Raw genomic sequence first — 24,692 nt, forward strand, 5'->3', positions numbered from 1 at the left:
GCTTATTAGCATGCCTAATATTAACATATTGGCTATTTATTAGCACTTACAAAAAATATTCTGCATGACCATATTCTACATCCCTAATTATACCCAATACCTATACGTAACTACCTTAACTACCGTAACTACCTTACTAACTATTAATAAGCAGCAAATTAGGAGTTTACTAAGGCAAAGGTCTTAGTTAATGGTTTTACCTTAAAATAAAGTGTTACCTACATTTTTTTATATTTTACATTATAACGTTGCAATGTTTGTTTAGTTTTTGTTGGTTTTGTTTTGTTTATTTAGAGTAAATTTAATATTGTTACATTGTAATATTTAGTGATTTTTATTTACTGCTGCTTGGCGATATTTAGCATTTGAAATCCAGTCATTTCATACGAATCCACACAATTACAACCTGAATTCTGGAAATGTTGGGACGTTTTTTAAACATTTGTTATGTTATCTGCGCTCTATTGTGAATAAAATGTTAGCTCATGTGATTTGAAAGTCTTTTAGTTTTCATTTTATTCAAATTTAAAAAAACGTCCCAACATTTCCGGAATTCGGGTTGTAGAAGTTTTGAGTAAAGCTGGAATTTTTCCCAATGTAAATTACATCAGGTTCAAGTGGGTCAAGTGAATTGGTTACATTGACCAATAAAGCTGGAATTTGTCCCAATGTTAATTGCATCAGGTTCAAGCGGGTCAAGTGAATTGGTTACACTGACCAACAGAAAGTTTCCTAGCGTAAAATGGATTGATTGATCGATTGATTGATTTAAATTATTTAAATTAATGAAATTTCACTAATGTGACTGCACCTGAAAAAAAAAAAAAAAAACAGCCCATTTTCCAGATTTTTAAAACTCCTATTATTTTAAAACACTTGAGAAACTTAGTTTTATAATTGTTTTTAGCACTTCACATAAATCAAGAATATACGTGACAGTGCCAACCTAGAACTGACACATCTGTATCACTAACAAACAAACTTCACCAAGAGTCAGGAAGTAAGTTAGTTTTTCATCAGATTCACTACATACTCTGAAAATACAGGAATTCACCTGTCTCTCTCTTCCTCTGCTTCTGTCCCTGGCACACACACACACACACACACACACAAAAACACCATGCTGAGCAACTGGTCTCTGATGGGCAGGGGAGAGCTGATTATGGATTCACTTTGCAGCAGGAGCCGCCCTGACGCTGGGGATTTGATTAGGGCTTTGACAGGTGCCAGTGCGATTGCAGCCTTAATCTGAGGAGTGATCTGCTTAGATAATGTGCAAAGAGGAAGAAAGAGACAGAGGTGGCAGGAAACGGGGGAGGCAGGTAGTAGAGATGCACTGAACGGCCTTGTGACAGCAGAGCTTTACTTTTGATGTACTCACTAAGTCTAAATCATATCACAGACAGCATGTTATCGTAAGAGTGATACTTCATCTGGTGCATTTTACAAATCCTGAGAAAGAGACTGGAAACTCTCACACTGCTGAATCTTTAAAGCTCTTGGAGAATGGTTGAAATGCTAAGTTACTGTATGATAATGAGGAGAATGTAATGATGCCTTTGACTCCCATTGCCATCTTCTATTCTCTCACATGTGCAGAGAACCTCCCTACAGGCCGCAGCGTGAACCGGGTCAGTCACTGATGTCTCTATCATGACTGTCCCGGCCTCTTTCCATACAGGAGATCTACTTGCATCATTGGATCACAGCAGAATTCTCTCATCTCTTTTCATCTGCTGTCAGGAATGGAGCTTTTCTCAGTCAATCACGAACGGAGCAGAGGTGGGCGGTATGACCAAAATCTTAATTTTATATCTTGTTAACTTTATATTTAAGCAATGTGCCACAAGCAAGTGCTGTTGTACTGAATATCTCCTTGTTATTGCTTTTATACAGGAGCCGATATTGAGTGACGCACATTTCAGATAAAAGCTGGCCTGTTCTCCGCCAACACAAACAGTTCCAAAAAAAAGCAAGTAAAATATCAAGCTTTGCACGTTGGCAAGCAATGTTCAGATTGGAATACAATATGTGAGTGGAATGGAGTGACAGTAATTTTCCTTCCCGGCTCAAATCATTCTGTAATCACTTCGTTTTACCTCCACTCTGGGTTGCCCATTTCTGAGCAAATCTGAAGCCAGAGAAAATATAGTTACTGTAACTTTCAAAACTAAATAAATAAATAAAAACCACAAGCAAAATCAAAATCACAGCAAAATCATAGCTCACTATGTACTAAATATTAGGGGTCCTGGACAAAAAAACACTTGATTAATCAAGTTAGAAGTTAGAAGGCTAAAACTGCATAAATCATGATATAGATTTTTATTTTATAGCTATTTTTTTCAAAATGCTTTATACTGTATATTGCATTAAATAATATTGCATCATTGCACTGTATTCTGCATTGTTGTTTCTTTTGGATAATCCATATTTAAATATTTTACTAGTGGAAGTTCTTCATCTCAATAGATTGTTGTTGTTCATTTGAACTTTCTATTCATCAAAGTATCCCGAGAAAAATAAAAAATAAAAAGTATCACAATTTCCATAGACATATTAAGCAGTACAATTATTGTCAATGTTGATAAAAATAAGAAATCAGGGTAACACTTTATTTTAGGGTCTCTTAACTAGTTGCTTATTAGCATGCATATTAATCCTACCCAATACCTAAACTTAACAACTACCTTATTAACTATTAATAAGCAGCAAATTAGGACTTTATTGAGGGAAAAGTCGTAGTTAATATTGAATAAGTGTTCCCTATTCTAAAGTGTTACCGAAATCAGCATATTGATTTATGAAGGATCATGTGGAGTAATGATACTGAAAATTCAGGTTTGCATCACAGGAATAAATTACATTTAAAAACATTTTAAATTGAAAACTGTTATTTAAATCATTATATTACACAGTATTACTGTTTAATTACTTAATTTTCAAACATATTAAAATAGAAAAAGTCATTTGAACCAATATTTCACAATATTACTGTCTTCCTGTATTTATGATCAAATAAATGCAGCATTAGTGAGTATAAAATATTCTTCTTATTATTATATAAATTTTTTAAAGCTGCATTCCGTAGCTTTTTTGGTTAAAAATTACACAAAATCAATTTTTAAGCAAGTATATAACCAGCCAGTGTTCAAAACATTCTCCTTACCTTAGCACGATTCACAACGGTAAGCTTGTAATAATTTTTTCTAATTTGAGTGGTACTGGTAGGAATTTGTGGGAAATTCGAGCATGCCGCTGCGTCATTACGTCATGTCTGTGAACATAAAGAAGGTGTCCCGGATAGAGGGCTATCGTGTGTATGGATGCTGCAGGTGGCAGATCGCTTATAACCTTTTCTCACAGCAACTGGAATAATTAAACTTATCATTTTAATGGCGGTTTGTAATCCAAAAAGGTTTATTTGTTTGTGAAACAAAAGTGACTGAAATTAGATTATATTCCAGTTTTAAATGTGCATCTGATTACAGATAGTCTACGTGGGATTACACAAGTTTTGTATTTTAAAGACAACCAGTTCTACGAAAGAATAATTTGCTTTTTGGGTTAAAAGAATTTCTTTAAATGAAATTCGAATGATAATTGGATATTAGACAGTACAGCAATTGAAATCTACACGTAACGCTAATACACACTACATACTACATACCTTCAATGCTGATGTTGTTAACATGAACAATTTGAGAACAAAGTATAACAGTAACAATCATTTGCATGGTTTGATGTGATATGAGCTAACCGATCATTAGATTTAATCACCATTGAAGCAGAATTTATTGTAATGCTTTTTTCCACAGTTGGTCAGAACAAAAGTGTCAGACTTGCTACTTACTCGATCAGATGACAATATCCGGTGAAAATTCTTATTTGGGTCATACTTCCAAGACGTAGGCTACAATCTGTGATTCCTAACGTCAGTGAATGTCCACACCGGTGCGGTGACTGACAGCCACACATACTCCTCAAAACATTAGATTCATCCGCACTGGAGCTGTGCCGGTGCACAACCCACGTTAAGAAAATAATTCCACAAATAACTAAAATTGCAAGTTTCAAACAGAGATGGCAACAAAGAGGCAAAACTTACAGACTGCAGCTTTAATTCTATAATTCTATAATCTATTTATATGTACATTGGTGCCAAAGCCTATAGCGGATACAGAAAACAAAGCAGGATTTAATGTTAGAACTCACCAATACAGAGACCGTCACTCTCCTCATAGCCTATGCTGCAGACACAACGGCCCAGTGGCACCAGCCAATCACCATCTGCTCCACAGTACAGCCTAGGTGTGTCACGTTCCTCAGCGTTCTCAACACACGCTCCCCTGACCTCCACCAGTGAAGACGAATCCACCCTCGGTACAGTGTCGGGGAAGGCTGCAAGGTTTCTCAGGGTAGACGGGCACTTTTTGTAATAAACTCTCACAGACACCAGGGCGATACATGCGCCCACGTCCTGGAAGGCCAAGTAGAAACCCTTACGAGCTATTGGGCCCACTTCTCGCACTTCGGTATTCAGCCTCAGAACACGGTCGCCCAGGTCTGTCTGTGTGAAGCTCTCATCAGCGGCAATGGTATCGATTTTGGCGTATTCGTTGGGATGGAAATGAGCATTGGCACCATGCGGCTCATCTGTCTCAAAGTAGAGGAGGTTAAAAGTCTCCTTACAGGTGCCAGAGACCCAGGGGATGCTGTTGCAGTCCCGCAGGGTGAAGCGAAGCTCCACGTAGATCTTCTGTGCAGCCTGACGGGGAATCCAGTTTGTACGAAGCCAGTTGTTCTGGTTGGGTTCCATTACGTGGCACACCTGGAAGGTGTGGATGGGACGGTTATGCTCATCCATCTCCGTGATGGCGTCCCACTGTGGAGAGCAAAGGACAGAGGAATGAGAAGATAGATAGTGGGATAATTGGAGAAAGCAATAGAAAGGAGAGAATGCTCAGGAAGGGCAATGTTCTTGTTGAGTTCTCTGTGGGATTCAGAGCAGCTGCTGGAGCCCAGAGAAATCAAACACTGACTATATGTTTACATGCAAACCAAATAATTCATGATTTTTTTTTTCAAAAGCAATAAAAATACAATTATAATCATAATATTAATAATTGAATACACACAAGATGTCTTTTTTTAATGTTCACAATTATTTTATAGATATAGTGTTGCCTTCACATGCTATCAGAAATGTCCTATTTCAGTTGTAAAAACAAATTTATCTCATTCAAGTGCAAACTGAATTGCAGATATTTAATCAATATCCAACAGATTTTAAATAAAAAGTTGCATCTTATACAGTGACAATCAAATAAACATCACCAGGCTACCTAGCTGACAATTACGGTAAAATGCTATGCAAAATTCATATAATATACATTAAAATTGTTATTTATACACATGAATATACATAATTGTAAAGGCAAAAGAAAGCAATGTAAATGTTGTAGGGGAAAAAAATAAAAACAAATCAAATTTAACTTAAACTTAAGTCACTAAAGCAATAGGCTAATTCTGTCCACCGCCATGTTTAAAGTTCATGGCCCACCCAACTCGAAAACTCAGGTATCAAATTAATCTAAAAAGTTTTACACTTTAAAATACAATTTGAAAGGCTGTTCATATCTGATTTCTGACTAGGAAACTCATGTTTATTATAATTATAGCAAGTAAAAGCAGCAAGTCACTGCACATATTTGTTGATTTGCATCAATATTCTGCAACCCTCTACAACCCATCTTTTCTATGTACTCTCTTCCAGAGAGATCTTGTTATCGTTGGAGGGACGAGCATCAGACTAAGCAACAATCCTAGCCACATGAGAAGAAAGTTTACTTGGAATATTTTTTTGAGGAAAAAAAGAGGCAAAATCGCTAATTATACACTGGGGTGCTATCTCTGACAGAACCACTGACAGCTCACAAGCTTCTCACTGCATGTGTGGAATACATGTGATGAACATGTAAATGCACTTTTTTATTGGATGGCAGACACACAAAATCTGTCAACTGGAATCTGTCCATCGGTTGGATAGAACTGATTTGGTTTGACATGTCTCTAACTACTAATTACCGTTGCCAAAATAAACAATACATCTCCATGATAAATGTCATATACAACTTGAATTCCTAACCCACAGTATAACTTGAATAAGAAACTGGGTCTCAACTAAAAACAAAAATTGACATCTGGCACTCCATATACACATGAATTTGTTCTTAACATTGTTCTAATGTTTACAAATTTGGATTATTCTAAATAAGCAGGTTAGGGTTGGCCAATTCATATAAGGGCTTTTTGCACAACCTTTCATTTACAGTATTTTTAGCAAACATATGACAATCTCTAAAGACGCACTCTCTTCTGAGAGATGTGCAGCAAGATCCTTGAGCAATGCCAAGTGTGCCATCCTTAAATCTAGTTCAAACACCTTTAATACATCTAATAACATACACATACACGCATCTGTTGTTATACAGAGAAATTTCGCAGCTTGATTATGTGATATGATTTTCTCAGCTTTTTGTTCAAAGTGTTGCATTCTTTTTATGAAACTTACCCACATTCAAGTGTTTTTTTTTTTTTTTAAGCTTTCTTTTGGCATATTGCATTCATACAAAATATTCTGGGGGCTATGACAATTTTGTGAAAATGATTGAAAATGCTGGTGGTGGCTGGGGGGAAAAAACGGCAGGGAAGTAAAGAGTTAAAGAGATCTCTTATGTCTCTGCTGTCTCTTATATAAGAAGTCTCTCAATTATTTGATAACAAAATACAGTAAAATAATCATACTGCACAATATTATTATGATTTAAAAAAACTGTTTTCTATTTCAGTATACTCCTGTGATGCAAAGCTAAATATTCATCAGCCATTACTTCACTCCTCAGTGTCACATGATCCTGAAATCATTCTAATATGGTGATTTGAATATTTCATAATAGGATTATCAATGCTGAAAACAGTTGTGCTGATTAATATTTTTGTGGAAACTGTGACTTATCAGAAATTTAGAATGAATTCTAGCACGGAAATAATTGTTCATATACTGTACAGCAGAGGTGGGGGACTCGAGTCACATGACTTGACTCGAGTCTGACTCGAGTCGCAAATTTAAGGACTTGTGACTTGCTTGACTAAATAAAGAAAATGAGTCGACTTGACTTGGACTTGAGATCCAGTGACTTGAGACTTGACTTGACTTGACCTTCATGACTCGGCAGGACTTGACTTTACAACAACTCTAATTATTATTATAAATCATTGCGACATAATCTGGTAAACAAAACGCAAGCCACTGAACCAGCGATGTTTGGATTAACACTCTTCCAAACTGTATGCATTTGCAAAGCCAGGACATCACCACTTCATAAAGGAAAGGTATGTAAACGTGTTTGTTAGTTGAAAACAGCATTGGTCTTAAATTCAGTTTAGGTCTGTCATTAAATTAAAGTGATTATAAATGATTAATCTCGTGTTTATAATTAACAGCGTCAAACTTTAATTTCGCTGGCGTTTGCCTCTCAAAACAGTGCTTTAGTGTCGAGTATCCCTCTTTGTAAATCAATAGGCTATAACGTTATGTAATTGTACCACGGAAACCACAGTGTTTTATCGATTAGTGATATTTCTCTTGAACCCAAAATCCAAGACATGTTGTCAAAATGGCCCTAGTATGAGTTTTTATATTTATAACATACGATATTTAGTAATATTTTCAGCGTGGCTGCCCACAGCTAGAGTTGCGTGCGTCTCTAAGCAACACACTGAATACTGAATGAATCCAGGGATTTGAACGAATCGGTTGAGTGATTCAGTGGCCTATTCTTGCGTGTTCATGAACGAATCAACTGTTTTGAATGAATCGGTTCAGTGAACACTTCTGTGATAAAGCTGTGATTTGCCACCACTTACTGGCGGCATTAATGTCATAGAGTTGGTCTATCAGTTAATTTCATATTTTTTTAATTAATTATTTTTCCTACAGAACAAACAGAAAACAAAAACGAAACAAAACAAAACGCTTAGGCAGACCTTAAATATACAGCTGTCAATTTAGTTCTTATTAAGATAAAATCAAAGAAATCGATAAGCTACAGGGGAAGATACATAAACATTAACAGCAATAGGCTTCTTGTTTTGAGCCACGATGACAATAGTTTTCAAGAACAATGTAGGCAATCATGCAAAGTGAAAGAAACAGTCCAAATAGGGTGTCTATATCCGATGAAAATTTGGGGTCCATTTTATTTCTGATATAAGGGGTGATTTGTAGTCAGCATATTATTTAAAATTGAATAGCGTGCTCCCAGACTGAATCCCAGTCTTCACTGGAGATATTTAATGCGAAATCATTTTCGAACATCTATTATCTTTGTCTCCTAGGATGGTCAAACTCAATATAACATAAATATGAGATACATATTTTTATCTTGTATTTTTATCAATATTTTCTCAATTACAGACTTATCGGTATACAAAGTAGTATTTTGCCTATTTTCAAAATGTTATATTTAAAACATTATTATTTAAAATGTATAATTAAAAAAGTAAATTTCTGAGGAAAAATGAATAAGGTCGTGTGGCAAAATTTTTTTTTTACTTTCTACATTTTTTCTCTCTTTTACACACATCTCTTTCCAAACACGTTGAATTGCACACATTTGCTTTCCCAAACACTTCCCATATCTTGTCATCACACTCTCACTCACTTTTCCACATGTTCTCACTTTCTTTTTCACAAACTCTCACTAGGTTCTGGCATTCTTATTTTCCACCCATTCAGTCTCTTCCTCACACTCTGTTCTTTTGTACTCCCACTTTTTTGACACTTTACTGTTTTCCTCACTATTTCTCCTCCTCGTTCTGTCTTCTGCATAAATCTCTTCCTCCAATCATCTGTTTCCTCTTCTTTTCTTTTATTTCTTATCTCCCTAATCTCTCTCCCTCTGATAATTAATTAGAAAGGACGCACTTCATTAGCACTAAAGCCTACACTTATTCACTTTCATTATTGCAGTGATAAGCTAAGCCTTCCCTAATAGCCTCTCAATCAGAAACTTGCTGTATCATAGCCCTGATGTGTGCCGATAGCTCCTCACAACAGTCCACTGTTTGCAACCAAAAAGTTTGATTGAAAGAGCGTCTGAAGGGTTTCATTTCTAAACAGGTCAAGTCAGCTCAATACTAATTCAATAATAGAATTAGCAAAGTTAAGGCATGATCATTGCCTGGTCCATCTTGAAGGACCAGCATCACATCCTCTTGTACCACTGTTTGAAGAATTTATCTTCCAGAATCTGGCAGTAAGTTTTAGGAGCTCATTTTAGTCAATCTCTGCAAGACAAACTTTTTAGGATAGGAGATGGAATAAAAATGAGCTCCTAAAACTTACTGCCAGATTCTGGAAGATAAATTCTTCAAACAGTGGTACAAGAGGATGTGATGCTGGTCCTTCGAGAGTCACTCTCAACTTATCTGTCCATAAAGCCTATACAAAATCAGTCTTCATGCATTTCACAACACTTCAGCATGTTATTCATATTAAGTGAGGGTTATTTTTTAGCATTTTTTACCCAAGCAAGGTCTCTGAGAACCTGACACATTGCACTTCTGGAGACTCCAGGAAGGTTGCAGTTCTGGAAAATGGTGGCGCTGGAGACTAAATGATTCCTGATGGTTTCACAGCTAATTCTTCACCTTAATTCTTAATTCTTTTGCAGTTAACGTGTCTTTTCTTCTCCACCGTTTTTTTCTGACCCTGCTGACCCAATGAGTATTTCGCTGCCCAATGATCATGCCTTAACTTTGCTAATTCTATTATTGAATTAGTATTGCATCCTTCTCATGGGCATTTAATTATTATTATTATTTTTTTTTTTACTTTTACTCTGAGTTCAATCTCTTTTTTAGCTCATGTTATCTGTAAAAGAAAACCTGCCTAATAATTCAGCACACCTGAAATAAGGAGTTTTTGACTTTCAGCCTTCATGGACAATTATATATAACTTAGAAATGATTAAATACATAATCAATAGTAGTTATTAAGATTGATGTGGTTGGGAATTGGTAAAATGTTCTTGGCAAAAAAATATGACCATAATAACAACTTGCCTAATAATTCTACACACAGTGTATTAGTTATAAAGGACATATTCTGCATCCCTAATCCTACCCAATACCTAAACTTTACAACTATTGTACCTTACTAACTATTAATAAGCAGCAAATTAGGAGTTTATTGAGGCAAAAGTCATAGTTAATGGGTTTGTTAATAGCGAGAACTGGACCGTAAACTAAAGCGTGACCAAACAAATAAATAAATAAACAAACAAATAGGGGAGACTTGGGCACGCTGTCACACATGGAAGTTAGATGACACATATACACAGACACATGCTAGACAGATGTTTTCCTTCTTAAAATAATTATTTCTTCCAAATAAATAATTATATTATCTGAACTAAAATTCCAATGTTTTCGTATTTTTTATATTTTATATTCATTTCTTGTCACATCTGCAGATGATGGAGGAATTGTGAAAATGTATCACCCTTAAATAGGTCTTATCAGCCACTAAATAATGTTTTGCAACTTTTATTTGCACCTTTAATATATTTATTCTCATTTAAGATGTTTTTTTCCAAACATTAGCAACATCATGCAGCATCTGAGCTACAGATGAGCCAGGAACTGCAGCTGTCAGATATATTCATATGTGACCCAGCGTGACTTTGTACTTTATATTTCTGTTTAGGCACCTTTAATGCAAGCAATATATTTCATTCACAGCTACCAGCCAACTGGCAAGTAACTGTTTTATTTACTTACCACAGCCAATTTCTACTCACATTTGACACTTGTGGAGTGTTAATTTAGGACCCTGCTTGTAATTATTTTTGGACCCTAGTTTGCCCTTATTTTTTCAGTAAATTATGAAATTATATTATGCAGATTCTAACAGAAGGCTAAAACTTCTTGTTATTAAAATATATATATATATATACATATATATATATATTATACTGTAAAAGCGTACTCACACCAAGCCCATTTTTTTGTACAAAACAAACAAATAATTATTTAAACAGCTATCTATCTATCTATCTATCTATCTATCTATCTATCTATCTATCTATCTATCTATCTATCTATCTATCTATCTATCTATCTATCTATCTATCTATCTATCTATCTATCTATCTATCTATCTACCTATCTATCTATCTATCTATCTATCTACCTACCTATCTATCGATGTGATTTTTAAACTTGAATGAGTGTGTGACCAGGCTTTTATTAATGCACGGCTATAAATATATTTAACAATATTTGTTTATTGTGTCACACTTTAGTCTGGGGACCACTTACCACTATTAACTACAACTGTTCCCTCAATAAATTCCTAATTTGCTGCTTATTGATAGTAAGGTAGTTGTTAAGTATGAGGTAGGATTAAGGGGTCTAAAATATGGTCATGAAGAATAAGGCATTAATATATGCTTTATAAGTACTAATAAACAGCCAATATGTTAATAATATGCATGCTAATAAGTAACTAGTTACAGTTTTTTTCAACTGCTTACACACAAAATCTTTACTTGTCACAAAATGTCTGAAACCTGGCACTCAAACACCAGAAACACAAATCTGCAAAACCATATACTAATTCTCAGCCTTTGACTTTTCAATTTCATGAAACACTTTTCGCAAAACACAACACACAATTCTCCGTGTAACACACAAAAATCTAACAGGAATTAATATTATGGCAAAAGTGTTTGCAAATGTTTGCTTTTGAGATGTGTGTGTGTTTGTGATATTTTGAACGCAGTGCTTCATTTTGCAAGAGATGTGAGGCATTTTGCATTTTGTGTGTGCAATTCTTGGATTTGTTTGTAAAGTTTTGAATTGGTCCTTAAAATAAAGTGTTACCGTTTATTGTTATATGCAGTCGTAGGTTTATAAAATACCCTGGAGAGCAAAAAAAAACTGATGCTGATGATGATGTTTAGCAAGCTTTTCATTATCTCCAGACAGGCCATATAATGTCATTCATAAAGTCATGAAAGAAATAAATTGACCTCAGAACAGCACACCGACTCTGGGTAGTTTGATACATGTCCCAATCCTATAATCTCCTCTCACCCTGCCACTCCCTTCCAGCCCTTTGTTTTTCATCAGCTTTTTTGTTGGTGGTAAAACGAGGCATTTAGAAGAACGGGGAGGCAGTGGCGTGCTTTCAATCTCCTGCTAGAAAGTGACCGGATATATCTAGGAACACTGCGGCGGGGATGAGATATCAGCACGCGGCTTAAGATGCTACACGCACTGATAAAAGTGGCTGAGATGGATGAAGCTAAAATCGCTGGCTACACATCACATTAAGTTGGCAGGGGTCCACAGAGAAGGATTCAAAAACGGCACAGATCGGTGTGATAGAGACAACATGGAGGAAATGCATCTCGAGGATGAGGGGGGGATTCATTGCTTTTAAAATGGTTTAAAAATGGTTTCTATCAGCAGACGTCTGAGATTCCTGACTCTCCTTTGATATCTGTCATCATTTCTCCACTTGGAAACTGGCTGTGAAAAAGGCATATCACTGGTGCAGTCGCTGGCAAGAGCAGCACGCATACATCAAGACATAGGATATTTTACATAATGCCGGTACACAGTAATGCATATGAAAAGCAATATGCTTATAACAACACTGAATTGGAATCTGTCAGTGGCGGTCCTCTATTTGGAATCCAGCTTTTTTCTGACTTTGGCCTCTTTGGCTGTAAATGAACCTTTTCAGGAAGCGCCGCCGAACTGACTAGCATGTCAATATGTACGCTCAATAGCTTAAAAGCATCTATTATCATCATTGATTTCTGTTTGTCAGATCCAGCTTAGGATCGATCTTTGAAGCTTTGATTTTTCTGCACGTCTTGCATTGAAAGTACACACTTCGAGACTCCATAATAGAATTTACACAACCCAAATAAAGGTCTGCTATCAAGGGAGTTGTGGGGGGGGGTCTATTGCAAACGAGCCCTGGGCAAATGGAAATACAATTAAGCTTGAGTGTGAGTTTAATTATCTTTTAATTATTAAGTACACATTAACCTTGGGTAATGGAAGTGCTTTGTGAGAGAGATACCGGCACTACCTTTGACTCAGTGATTGATTAATTGACTTCCACTTCAAACAGCATCAATAAAAACACCAAATGAATGACAAACATTCCTTTCTGTGTCATGGATCTCTTCAACCTTGTGCAATGCCTGTGGCTCAAACACTCCATTTATTTACTTGCTTTCTTTCTTGTTTATTTTTCAGAGCAAAATTTATGGCATGTGCTGAATTTTTCCTTTTTTGCTTTAATTAAATCAAATCAAATATTAAACCATTCAATTCTTCAATTCATGTTTAATTGTATAGTGCTTTACACAATTCATATTGTTTCAAAGTCGTTTAAAAATCTTTTTTTTTTTACAGAAAATAAATATTTCTGTTATATGTTCTCTTACACACTCAGGTTACAATTAAGAGTAAATAAAATAAAAAAAAATAAATAAAAAATACACAGGTACATAATAATTATAACAACTCACTTGGGCTGCCAGATTAACGTGTTAATTTAGAGCTAGAGATTAAATTATATATAAAAATAAATAAAATAAATAATAATAAAAAAAAAAAAAAAAAAAAAAATATATATATATATATATATATATATATACATATTTGATAAAAACATAACAATCAATTGATATACTTTCAGAAATTACCAGTTTATTGTTAATTTAGTGGCATACAAATCCACTTTTGAAATTCCTATTCAAATTCTACCACAATAATATTTCTGATTTAATTAATTAAATAATTAATTAATTTACAATCTGCATATCATGTAATTTGATTACAACAAAAGAAACTATACAAAAATATAAATTTAAATGCACAGTTAAACAGTTAGAAAAAAAAACAATCATTGATTTATGTGCTTGTGTTTTTTAACATATTATCATGTATGTTTGAATGTACATGAGCTATTAATCATTGTATATAATATATTTATGATTGAAAATCATTTTAAAGTGTAACCAATACCAAAACTCATGCCAAGATTACAGCAGTTTACTTGATCACAGCGAGAAAAATAATTATGGAATGAAAAACAAACAAACAGGCCATGGGAAATGAAAGATACTCATAAAAAGAACTGAAAAATATCAGAAAGGTCGACATCCCATGGTGTACTGTAATTTTAGAATCGCAGCAACTGAGATTAGTTTCAGTAATAATAATTCTTGTGCAAGATATCTCAAGGTGTTGAAATCTCATTTTGAACATGCAGTCTGGATTACAAAAAAGGACATGAAAAATGTCTAATTTTGCTCTGGGTAAAGTCAGACATACATCAATATGCCTTCAGGTCGTCTCCTGCCTAATCTATCCTTTGTCTTATTTCGCTTTCATTATCCCAGACTGTTTTACAACCTAGACTCAGATACAATCTCTATTCTGATATGACTTTATTTCCGCATGAAAAAAGGGAAACGCAAATCAAAACCATGTTTCTCATAAGAGAAACAAGAAGAAAAGGAAAGAGAGAGCGAGTGATAGAGAGAAAGTGAGTGAGAAAGAGACATGAAAATGTCATCTACCCTCGACAGAGAAAGTAAGTAAGAGGGACAGTGGATAAAGATGGAAAGAGATACTGCTGAAATCTAACATCTAACAGCAGCAACACAAAAGGTAGATAGTGATGAAAGACTGCATTTATGGGCTGTGTCATTTAAACAACAAAAAAAGGCTTCCCTTCCATCATGCACCAGTAAAGGAAAAAGGGAACAAGAGCAGGAGAGGCCAACGGGACATCAGGGTCACTCTGGATGGTCCAGAACAACACTAACAATGACCTACTTCCACCCGAAATCCTTCGACATCTCTACATTCTTTTGTCATCATGACTCCTGTACAAGAGCCATTGCAAGGAAACAGCAAAGGGACACATTTGACATTTCGTTCCGTCTGTTATCAAGGTTCCTCCCTACTGACAACTGAAATGGCCACAGCCAAAGTTTCCTTCACCGATACACAACATAATGAGCGGAATTCTCAAATAACTGTGGCATTCGCACAAACTGTCTGCATTGTTTTAGCACCGATTCGCTACAGAAATTATGCAAATGCATTAACGGCGCAAACACACCCAAAACTTTGCTGAATGCAATTTGCATGGTGCAGTTCCTCATCTCACTGAGTTTTGTGAAAAAGCAAACCTAATTTACATAGAAAGAAGGTATACTGACTTGAATTAAATTGTAATTTAGCGCCAGGTTAAAGAAATAGTTCACCCAAATATGGAAATTTGCTGAAAATTTACTCACCCTTGGGCCATCCAAGAGTTTGTTTCTTCATCGAAGTTTTAACATTACATCACTTGCACAAATGACTCCTCTGCAGTGAATGGGTCAGAATGAGCTGATAAAAACATCACAACATGTCCATAATCCATAATAATGCTTCCTCCAGTGATAAAGTCCATCCCCTGTTGTCCTCTCACATCAAAATCGACAATCGTTTTGCTTGTAAACTGTGCATATTTCTCTCCTAATTCAGACAAGATAACAAGAGAAAGCAATATTATGGATAGAGGAATCATTTGAAGTTGCTGGATTTGTTTTTTACCAACACAAATCTTTTTACTTCACAAGATATAAATTTATGGGCTGGAGTCGTGTGGATTACTTGTGAATTAGCGTTATGCTTTTATCAGCTGTTTGGACTCTCATTCTGATGGCACCCATTCATTTCAGGGGATCCAATGATGAGCAAGTGATATGATACATTTCTCCAAAAGAAGAAACAAACTCCTCTACATATTAGCTGGACTGAGGGTAAGTACAACCTTACTAAATGTTAATTTTTGGTGAACTATTCATTGAAACACCATTGAACAAGACACAGATATTTGCGCTGAAATACCGCATGCAGAAGTCATGCAACTGTTTGGTTGTTTGTGCATTCTGGTCACTTGAATTCAGCACAAATCAAACAGATTGTTCAGTGTTCAATCTATTGTATTACCTGGAAAGCTTTGCTGCTGTTCTTGAGCGCAAACGCAGGATACAACATGTGTCAAGGCCGATCGGGCATGTAAATGAGAAGCAACAGCAATTTGTCACTGCCTGTAAAGCAGAGGCTGATGGTGATGTATTACACTCAGCCAGGTTCTCATGCTAACCTCCAGTCGGACAAGTTCTGAAAACAAAGCTCTCATAACCATGAAAACAGATATAGGGCAAAGCTTTAGAGTTGAGAGCGAGAGAGGAAGATAAAAAGAGATGGAGGGACGGCGATAGAAAAGAGAAAGCGGTTAGATTTTCTTTTAAGGTACAATTTTCGATATTAACAAACCATTAACTATGGCTTTTGCTTCAATAAACTCCTAATGTGCTGTTTATTAATAGTTAGTAAGGTGGTTGTTAAGTTTAGGTATTGGGTAGGATTAGGGATGTAGAATATGGTCTTGCAGAATATGTGCTTTATATAAATATTAATAAACAGCCAATATGGTATTAATAGGCATGCTAATAATCAGCCAGTCAATATAGTGAGAATTGGTCCCTATACTAAAGTGTTCAGAGAAAGCAATATTGGTACTAAGTGAAAGTGTCTGAGTGTTATGTTGTTGTATTTTCAGGACAATGAAGATTATCAGTAAACCACAAAAGATATAAATTGACAAAAATATTCACAGTAAAAAAATGCTGCTGTGGTTGTTATAAATTCACCATAAAAATATGGTGATAATGTTTCAGGTTTTACAAGAATGACATATTGGTGCATGCATATTTTACAACTTATAACTGTATAGTATTTCATTAAGTGATATACTGTAATCAAGTTGCTTATAAATTATATAGTATTATTGACTCTGTCACGGCTTCTCAGGGCACAGGAACAGACAGGAACGCAGGAGATTCTACAATCGTGAACTTTAATCGAAAACACAGGAGCAAAGAACTAAGCCAAAATACAACAGTGACTGAATAGTGAAAGAAACTCAGGGACAGACTTAAATAGGAAACATTGACGAGAATAATGGATAAATACACCTGACACTAATGAGACACTAATGATTACCATGGGAACTAAGGAGTGGCGGGAACCAGAACAAAAGGACAAAGAACCAATGAACATAACAGAGTCCAAAACAGAACATAAAAGTGACATCGCCCCCCTCCCGGAAGGTGCGTGTTTCCATGTCAGAAGGGATTCTGGAGGGCGCTCTGGAGGAGTGGAGCTGGCTGACTCAGAAGACTCAGGAGACGAAGGAAGGCTTTCTGGAGCAGACTCTGGAGAGAGGATCAGGGTTGAAAGCAGTCTTTTCCTCCTCATCCTCCGTTTTTGGGCTGAGGTGAAGGTGATAGCTGCTGTCATCCTCGGGCTTGAGAGTGGAGCGGCTGTTTTTTCTGACAGTGGAGAGGCCGGTGGGCTTGAGAGTGGAGCGGCCGGTGGTTCTGGGCTGAGGACCGGAATGGTTCTGGGATGCTGGAAACGGATGAAGAGAGGCGTATTTCAGTGCTGACCGGACAGATGTTAATCCTGGGTCCACAACTTTAGCCCCCAGGTAAAGCACTGTTGGAAACCCACATACGGGCTCGGGGAAACACAGGAGGAGCAGAGGAAACGGATCTATTAGAGCGGAGTTTTCAGAGGGGGCTGTATGAGAACGGGTCGAGTTCTCTTTAACTTCTTCTACTTCGAAATTGGAACCATTTAAATAGAGAATGAGATTAACCAACTCAACTAGAGTGAAATCACATGCTGGATAACTACAACGAATTATGTTCTCATCCAGCCACAACGAAACATGGCACCAAGAGAGGCGTCCGGCCAGCTCACCCAATGAGAGAGCTCGAGAAACTCCTCCTCATACCTCTCCAGAAGACGGCCACCCGCAGGTCCCACAGGCGCTCCTCAGCCCAGTTAGTGTTGTTTGGTTCAGTCATCTGTCACGGCTTCTCGGGGCACAGGAACAGACAGGAATGCAGGAGATTGTACAATCGTGAACTTTAATCGAAAACGCAGGAGCAAAGAACTAAGCCAAAATACAAAAGTGACTGAACAGTGAAAGAAACTCAGGGACAGACTTAAATAGGAAACACTGAGTGCGCTTACATGGACCCTCTTAATGCGATTATAATGAGATTTTGACAATATTGCGATTAAACTTTACCTCATGTAAACGCAATACTTTGTTCTAAATAATGCGATTAAGGTCATAATCGCAGCAAGCATAATTGTATTAACATATGCCACGTACGCTGATTTTAATCTAAATATTCAGGCATGTAAACACCTTAATTGCAGTATTGTCGCTCTGACTGAAGTGTGCATGCGCTTGTGACATACATGAATGACGTGATGCGCACCTGTAATAATACACAGATTAGAAACGATGGCAGGGAAGAAAGCATCGCATTTCTGGGGAAAACAAAACTCGCTGCCACCAGTCTCTCTGTTCCTTACACTCATCCAGAAATGGCAAGTAGAACACGAAGGCAGCGTAGGCAAACGAAATGCCATCACATTTCTATGGCGCCAAAACAGCATGGAATACAACCATGCATTAGATATAAAATAACAGCGGACCCTTTCTGAGTCTATAATTTGTGCTGTGCAGTAGGGTATGTGGCAGTAAAAAAATAACCACAATTCTTAGCGAATAATAAGAATATGGAAATTGCATGTAAACAGGAGTGGAGAGCTTTGCTCTAGAGTTCAGATGCAAAAGCCTCTAAATGCCATCTGAAATTTTCTTCTAAAATGAGCATTTTTATCAGGCTCCTATATTTATATTCAGTTATTTCACTTTAATTGCGTAGAAAAGGACCTATACATTGCCATTAGAGTAAAATAGCTGAACCTAAACATAGCAGCCTGATGCTGATTTTAGATGAAAATTTCAGATGGCACTTAGAGGCTTTTGCATCTGAACTCTTCACATGTAAACATCATAATACGATTAAGTCCTTACTCTGATTATTGGAAATAATCGCATTATCCGTGCTCATGTAAACGTAGTCAATGACAAGATTAATGGATAAACACACCTGACACAAATGAGACACTAATTATTACCATGGGAATTAAAGAGTGAGGAACAAATGGCCAAAGGAACCAATGAACATAACACAGAGTCCAAAACAGAACATAAATGTGACAGACATATATGGTATTAATCATATTGATATTATTAACATATAATTTCATATTGATATTATTAACATTATGTAAATACACAAGTTTTACTATGAAGAGTTTATAAATTAAAAATGTACATATGTGAAAATTATATATTGCCTTATAAGTAACATTTATGGCAACATCACTCTTGATATGGCAATTTATGTCTTAAACATTAACTAAATGATAGAAAAATATAACACAAAACGGTAACACTTTAGAATATGGAACACTTATTCACTATAACTACGACTTTTCCCTCAATAAATTCCTAATTTGCTGCTTATTAATAGTTAGTAAGGTAGTTGTTAAGTTTAGGTATTGGGTAGGATTAGGGATGTAGAATAAGGCATTAATATGTGCTTAATTACTACTAATAAATGGCTAATGTTCTAGTAATATGCATGCTAATAAGCAACTAGTTAAGAGACCCTAAAATAAAGGGTTACCCACAAAACACCCTAATGTTCATTCCTGATAACAAAAATGAGAAGAAACAAAATAATTTAAATAAAATGCAACCCTATGTGATGTGTCACGCAAGGACTTCTGGGAAAGAATACAATGGTTTTTACTTGTAAAACCCATAAACTGAAAGCATATACCGTATTGACCCGAATATAAGACGATGTTTTTTTCTTGGAAATACATCTGAAAAAACGCGGTCGTCTTATATTCGGGGTCTAGACTTTGACATGTCAGTAATACACCCACAACAATAGGTGGCGCCAAAAACGCATAAAACGAGTGTGCCATGAAATATGTAATGTAATGTGTGTTGTAAAGTCGTGACTGTCATGTTAGCCTGATGGGATCAAACTTCCTCTGTAAGTGATTTTAAAACATAAGACTATACCCAGATTTGAAGACTACAATAAGATTTCACGTCTACTGATAATAACATTTTGGTAGGCTACTATGAGATGGATAGCCTAAATGTTATATAATTCAGATGGGCTACCTGTTATTTCAATGGTATATCAAAAAGTGTATATTTTTCAATGTCATTGTTGGTACATTTTACCAGTATTTACCATACTTTCAAAACAAAAATTAAAATAGGAAAAATATGCAATTTGAAAATAATTTAAGAAAAAAATGTGTTTTACAGAGAGAAGAGAAAAACAAAAAAAACAAAAACAAGATTTGGTTTTCAAAAAGCCTTTTTCCAAAAGGTACATCTGGAAAAAGGGGGGTCATCTTATAATCAGGGTCGTCTTATATTCGGGACAATACGGTATTTCAAACACAGTGGAATCAGAGCTGCAGGTTACTGATGTTATATGTCAGTGTAGATAAAGTCCATTCAGTCATGTGAGTACATGAATTGCACATCGCTCTCCTCAGTCTGCTTACTCAAACCCCATTCGTGTATTAATCTGATTTCTGCATCACATTATCAACCACCCAAATATTTGAACTGCTGGCACACCTGTTTGAAAACATGCTGTCTCAAAGAAAATAGAAAGATTCAACTCTGCTGCCCTATCCTACACAGTCGTGTACTTACATTCCCTGCTAAAAAAAATAATATCAGTGAATCACATCATGAAAACAGATTTGTATAGAGCACATCAGTCACTTTTAGATCACGACTGCGAGTGCAAAATGCTGAAGCTACAAATAGCAAAGGCTGAGTAAGACAGAAGGAGAACTCGCTTGTGTCATAAGAGATTTTGTCAGGATGTGGGTGCGAGCTAATATCAAGCTTGGTGTTTAGTGTCAGTTGCAATGATGAATAAAAAGGTGTTCAAAATCAATGGGAGCTCTGGTTTTCTCAGCGAATTTCAAGTAACACTTCAAGAACTCAATCAATAACCACCGAATCAGCCATAGATATCAGAGAGCGCATGCTGGTGATAGATTATCAGATTAGCACTATTGTGTTAACATGTGTTGTATGGACTGGAATCAGGGGAGTGCAGACCAGTTGGAGACTAGTGGAAGCATGATCCACACAAACTTGCAAATATTACACATTATTTTGTTTCAGAACTGTAAAATGATGAAAATAATCAAATACCTCTTTTATAAAACAATGACAAATTTGATCCTAAATTTAATAGATTACATCCTTTGTTGAAAATGAGGAATAAATCTGGGTTTATAAAGGGAAAACTGACATGAAAATGTTCTTATGTATATGCCAACTGAAGAGCATGGGCATTCTGAAAACTTTATGGGGCAGAATTTTCCTGTAATGGTTGGTCAGGCTTGATTCAATTAATGATTAAATAAATCTGTTATGTAAACAAGTTATGACTGCAAATGTGTAAATTACTATATTTCAACAGTTACCTGGAGTATAATTTTATAATCACATTAATAAATAGTTTGGACCCTGATGTTAATTGTGTCCTATAATATTATAGTAGTCTAATGTTCACTCTATAACTTTTAAGAGTATATTGAATTATAACACCAGATGAAGTCTGTATTTATAATGCATAATAAGGGTATTCTTAATGTATTATAATGCATGTATAATGGCTTATAAAAACCTTATAATCTCATGAATAACTGAGGTATGTACCATTACTTTTGTGTAACATTATCTGTGAGCATTCCAGATGCAGTTGCTGCATTTATAGTGCACGTGAATTTAAGATGAACTATGATGCATTTAGGAAAATGGTCACACTTTAGTTTGGGGACCAATTCTCACCATTAGAATTGTTAACTATGACTTTAGCCTCAACAAACTGCTAATTTAAGTAGTTGTTAAGTTTAGGCATAGCTGCAGGAACATATTTTATCTGGGGGGTCCTGGGGGGTGGGGCTTGATGAGGCAGGGCGGGGCCTTTGACAAAATCCTATAAACAGCCCAAACTCTTATAGATTAACATACAAATTAAGATGTAGCCTATATGCAAACCAATGTATTTGTGCTTTTGTGATTTTATTTCAAGAATTTTTTCTTTAATATTTCTATTATTTAAGGGGATTTTATTAAATATTAACGTCGCTGATACGCAAAAGTTTTGGTCAATATACTTTATCGAATTCTCTCATCAGAAACACAGATGTAGCCTACCTACGTGCGATGTAAGATATTAATTCATCACACACTGCAGACAACATCACTGATTATAGCTTATAGTTTTGTTTTTTTTTTTTTGAGTGCTTACACTCACGCTTCAGTATTCTTTGACAATGTAAATGTTCTTTGTTCGCTGTATAATCTGTTCGTTGTTTGAATAATAGTGGACTTGCGCGTTATAATCAAACTTAAAATGTCTTTTTATTAAACGTGATCAGGTTAAATTCAAATTCAGTCTTATTAAAATATTTTGTCATAATATGGATAGCCTACTTGCCTAAAGCGTTATGATGCGCGTAGTTAATAGATTACATTAGGCTACAGACCAGAGTTTGACCAGAGACTAGAGCGCAATTAAAGAGCAGTGGTTATTGACGGTGGCCGTCTTGAGAAGCGAGAAAGCTTCGGAAAATAGCTCATAAAAAGGACGAGGACGTGAATGGTTTTTATAAGTCGGAATATAAAATTACGGTAATATCGCGTGAACATTCACATGAAATTCTGTCAGTGTGAGGCGGAGATGCAGGGACGTGCGCCGCGAGGCGCGCAAGAAAAATACAGCCGCACTAGGCTATTTCTGGTCAGTTTAATAAATAATCACAAAATTAAGTATCTTGGGGATGATCGAGGGGCAAAAGGAAAATCTCAGACCCGGCCCTGCGGCGGGGGGTGCTGCAGCACCCTCAGCACCCCTAGTTCCCGCGGCCATGAGTTTAGGTATGGTGTCGTATTAAGGGATCTAAAATATGCTCATGCAGAACAAGGCATCAATATGTGCTTTATAAGTTCTAATAAACAGCCAATATGCTAATATGCTAATCAACAACTAGTTAATAGTGAGAATTGACATATGTTCACTAGGGGTGGCACGGTATATGTATTCGTACCGAACCGTCACGGTACGGGCGTCTCGGTTCGGTGCATGAGGCCTTACGACGAATACAGGCAATTCACCCCCGTCCGCAGTAATGCAGCGCTGTTTGATAACCACCAGCAGAAGAACAGCGAAAGCCATGAGTTGCGTGCTTGAAAACAAAGCCCCCTGGACAGTGACCATGTGCTGATTCTGAACGTCTCTCACATAGACTGACAAGGGAGTATACTTTAAAGGCTTGCACACTCAACTGTTTACGAAATGGAGCTTTGTGCTCGTGTATCCTACCTCTCTCATTCGGCACAAATCCAAATATTCCATAATATTTCCATATTTGCGATGTAACGTATGTGAATGCTAAACTATTATTTATTATGTAAATGATAGGCTTTGTACTTCAGTCGCGTTCCAACACAGAGGCGCGCGCGCTGATGTTTGGCTCACTGTATTTTATTTTGATAAAGTACCAACTGCGCTGTCAAGTTAGCAATGCTGGAACTGATGTGTTTTGTGTGTGTGTGTGTGTGTGTGCGCGCGCGCTCCGACGCGATCACTTCAACTGTTTCCTTATACCAGCAGAATCAACTTAAAACACTTATTGTCTTATTAATAATCACTGTATAAAGGTCTGCTTTTATTTGTATACACTCACAATGAAAACAAAACAGATTTTATATATATAACATGTAATAATATTTAGTATTTTCACATCTAGATAGTTTTTTTTTTTTCAATTTGCAATGAGCATAGTAGATTTTTTTTTTCCCTGTTGTACCGAAATCGTATAGAACCGTGACCCCCGAACCGAGGTACGTACCGAACCGTGACATCTGTGTACCGTGCCACCCCTAATGTTCACATTTAGGATCATACTACGTATGTCTTTATAAATGAGGTGCCAGGAGTTGTTTTTTTAATCTTTTAGAAGTTTAATTTATTTTTTATAGGTCTAATAAAGCAAAATCATAGTATGCCTTTGACCCTGCTAAAGGTACCCTGTACTCCATGGGATACCTTGGTTGAACTCACTGGAATAAAACACCAGCCAGCTGAGCTTCCACGATTGAGGTCCAGATTTTGTTGTGATCTATCACTAAATACCAGATCTGTCCTGCTTAAGGTCACTCAAAGTCCCATTACAGATAAGAAATTAACACTCAAAAGTGTGGCTTTCTGTCTCATCTTGACACAACTTCTTCTAAAACAGCATGTATTAATCATTCACGTCCCAGTGCTGCAGTCCCTTTGAAAAGAGACGGACAGGCCTTTTTAGAAAAGGTCAACCTTTCAAATGGCCGACAGGGAATGAGAGAGCGTTAAGAGATCATTAATCACTCTTTGATTGACACAGAAGTCTTTGTATCGTAACTACAGCAATGCAACCATGCTGACTTGTTTTTAAATTATGCTCATTTACAATGAATTGAGTATCTTTGATGACTGTCACAGCTTTTTAATCTTGAAAAGGACAGAAGTACCTGCTAAATGAGGTCAACGGTCAGCAGTTTTTAAAAA

General features: G+C 36.2%; 1 protein-coding gene across 3 annotated transcripts in view; it reads right to left on the minus strand.

Moving 5' to 3' along the window:
- epha6 (eph receptor A6) overlaps positions 1–24,692 on the minus strand; it is a 122,529-nt gene that overhangs the window by 82,223 nt on the left and 15,614 nt on the right. For all 3 annotated transcript variants that reach the window (XM_058771585.1, XM_058771592.1, XM_058771576.1), the window contains exon 3: positions 4,216–4,885. In XM_058771585.1, coding sequence (XP_058627568.1) covers positions 4,216–4,885 — 670 coding nt within the window. The remainder of the gene's footprint in view (positions 1–4,215; positions 4,886–24,692) is intronic.

This window comes from Onychostoma macrolepis, chromosome 01 (assembly GCF_012432095.1).
Source record: "Onychostoma macrolepis isolate SWU-2019 chromosome 01, ASM1243209v1, whole genome shotgun sequence".
NCBI lineage: Eukaryota > Metazoa > Chordata > Actinopteri > Cypriniformes > Cyprinidae > Onychostoma > Onychostoma macrolepis.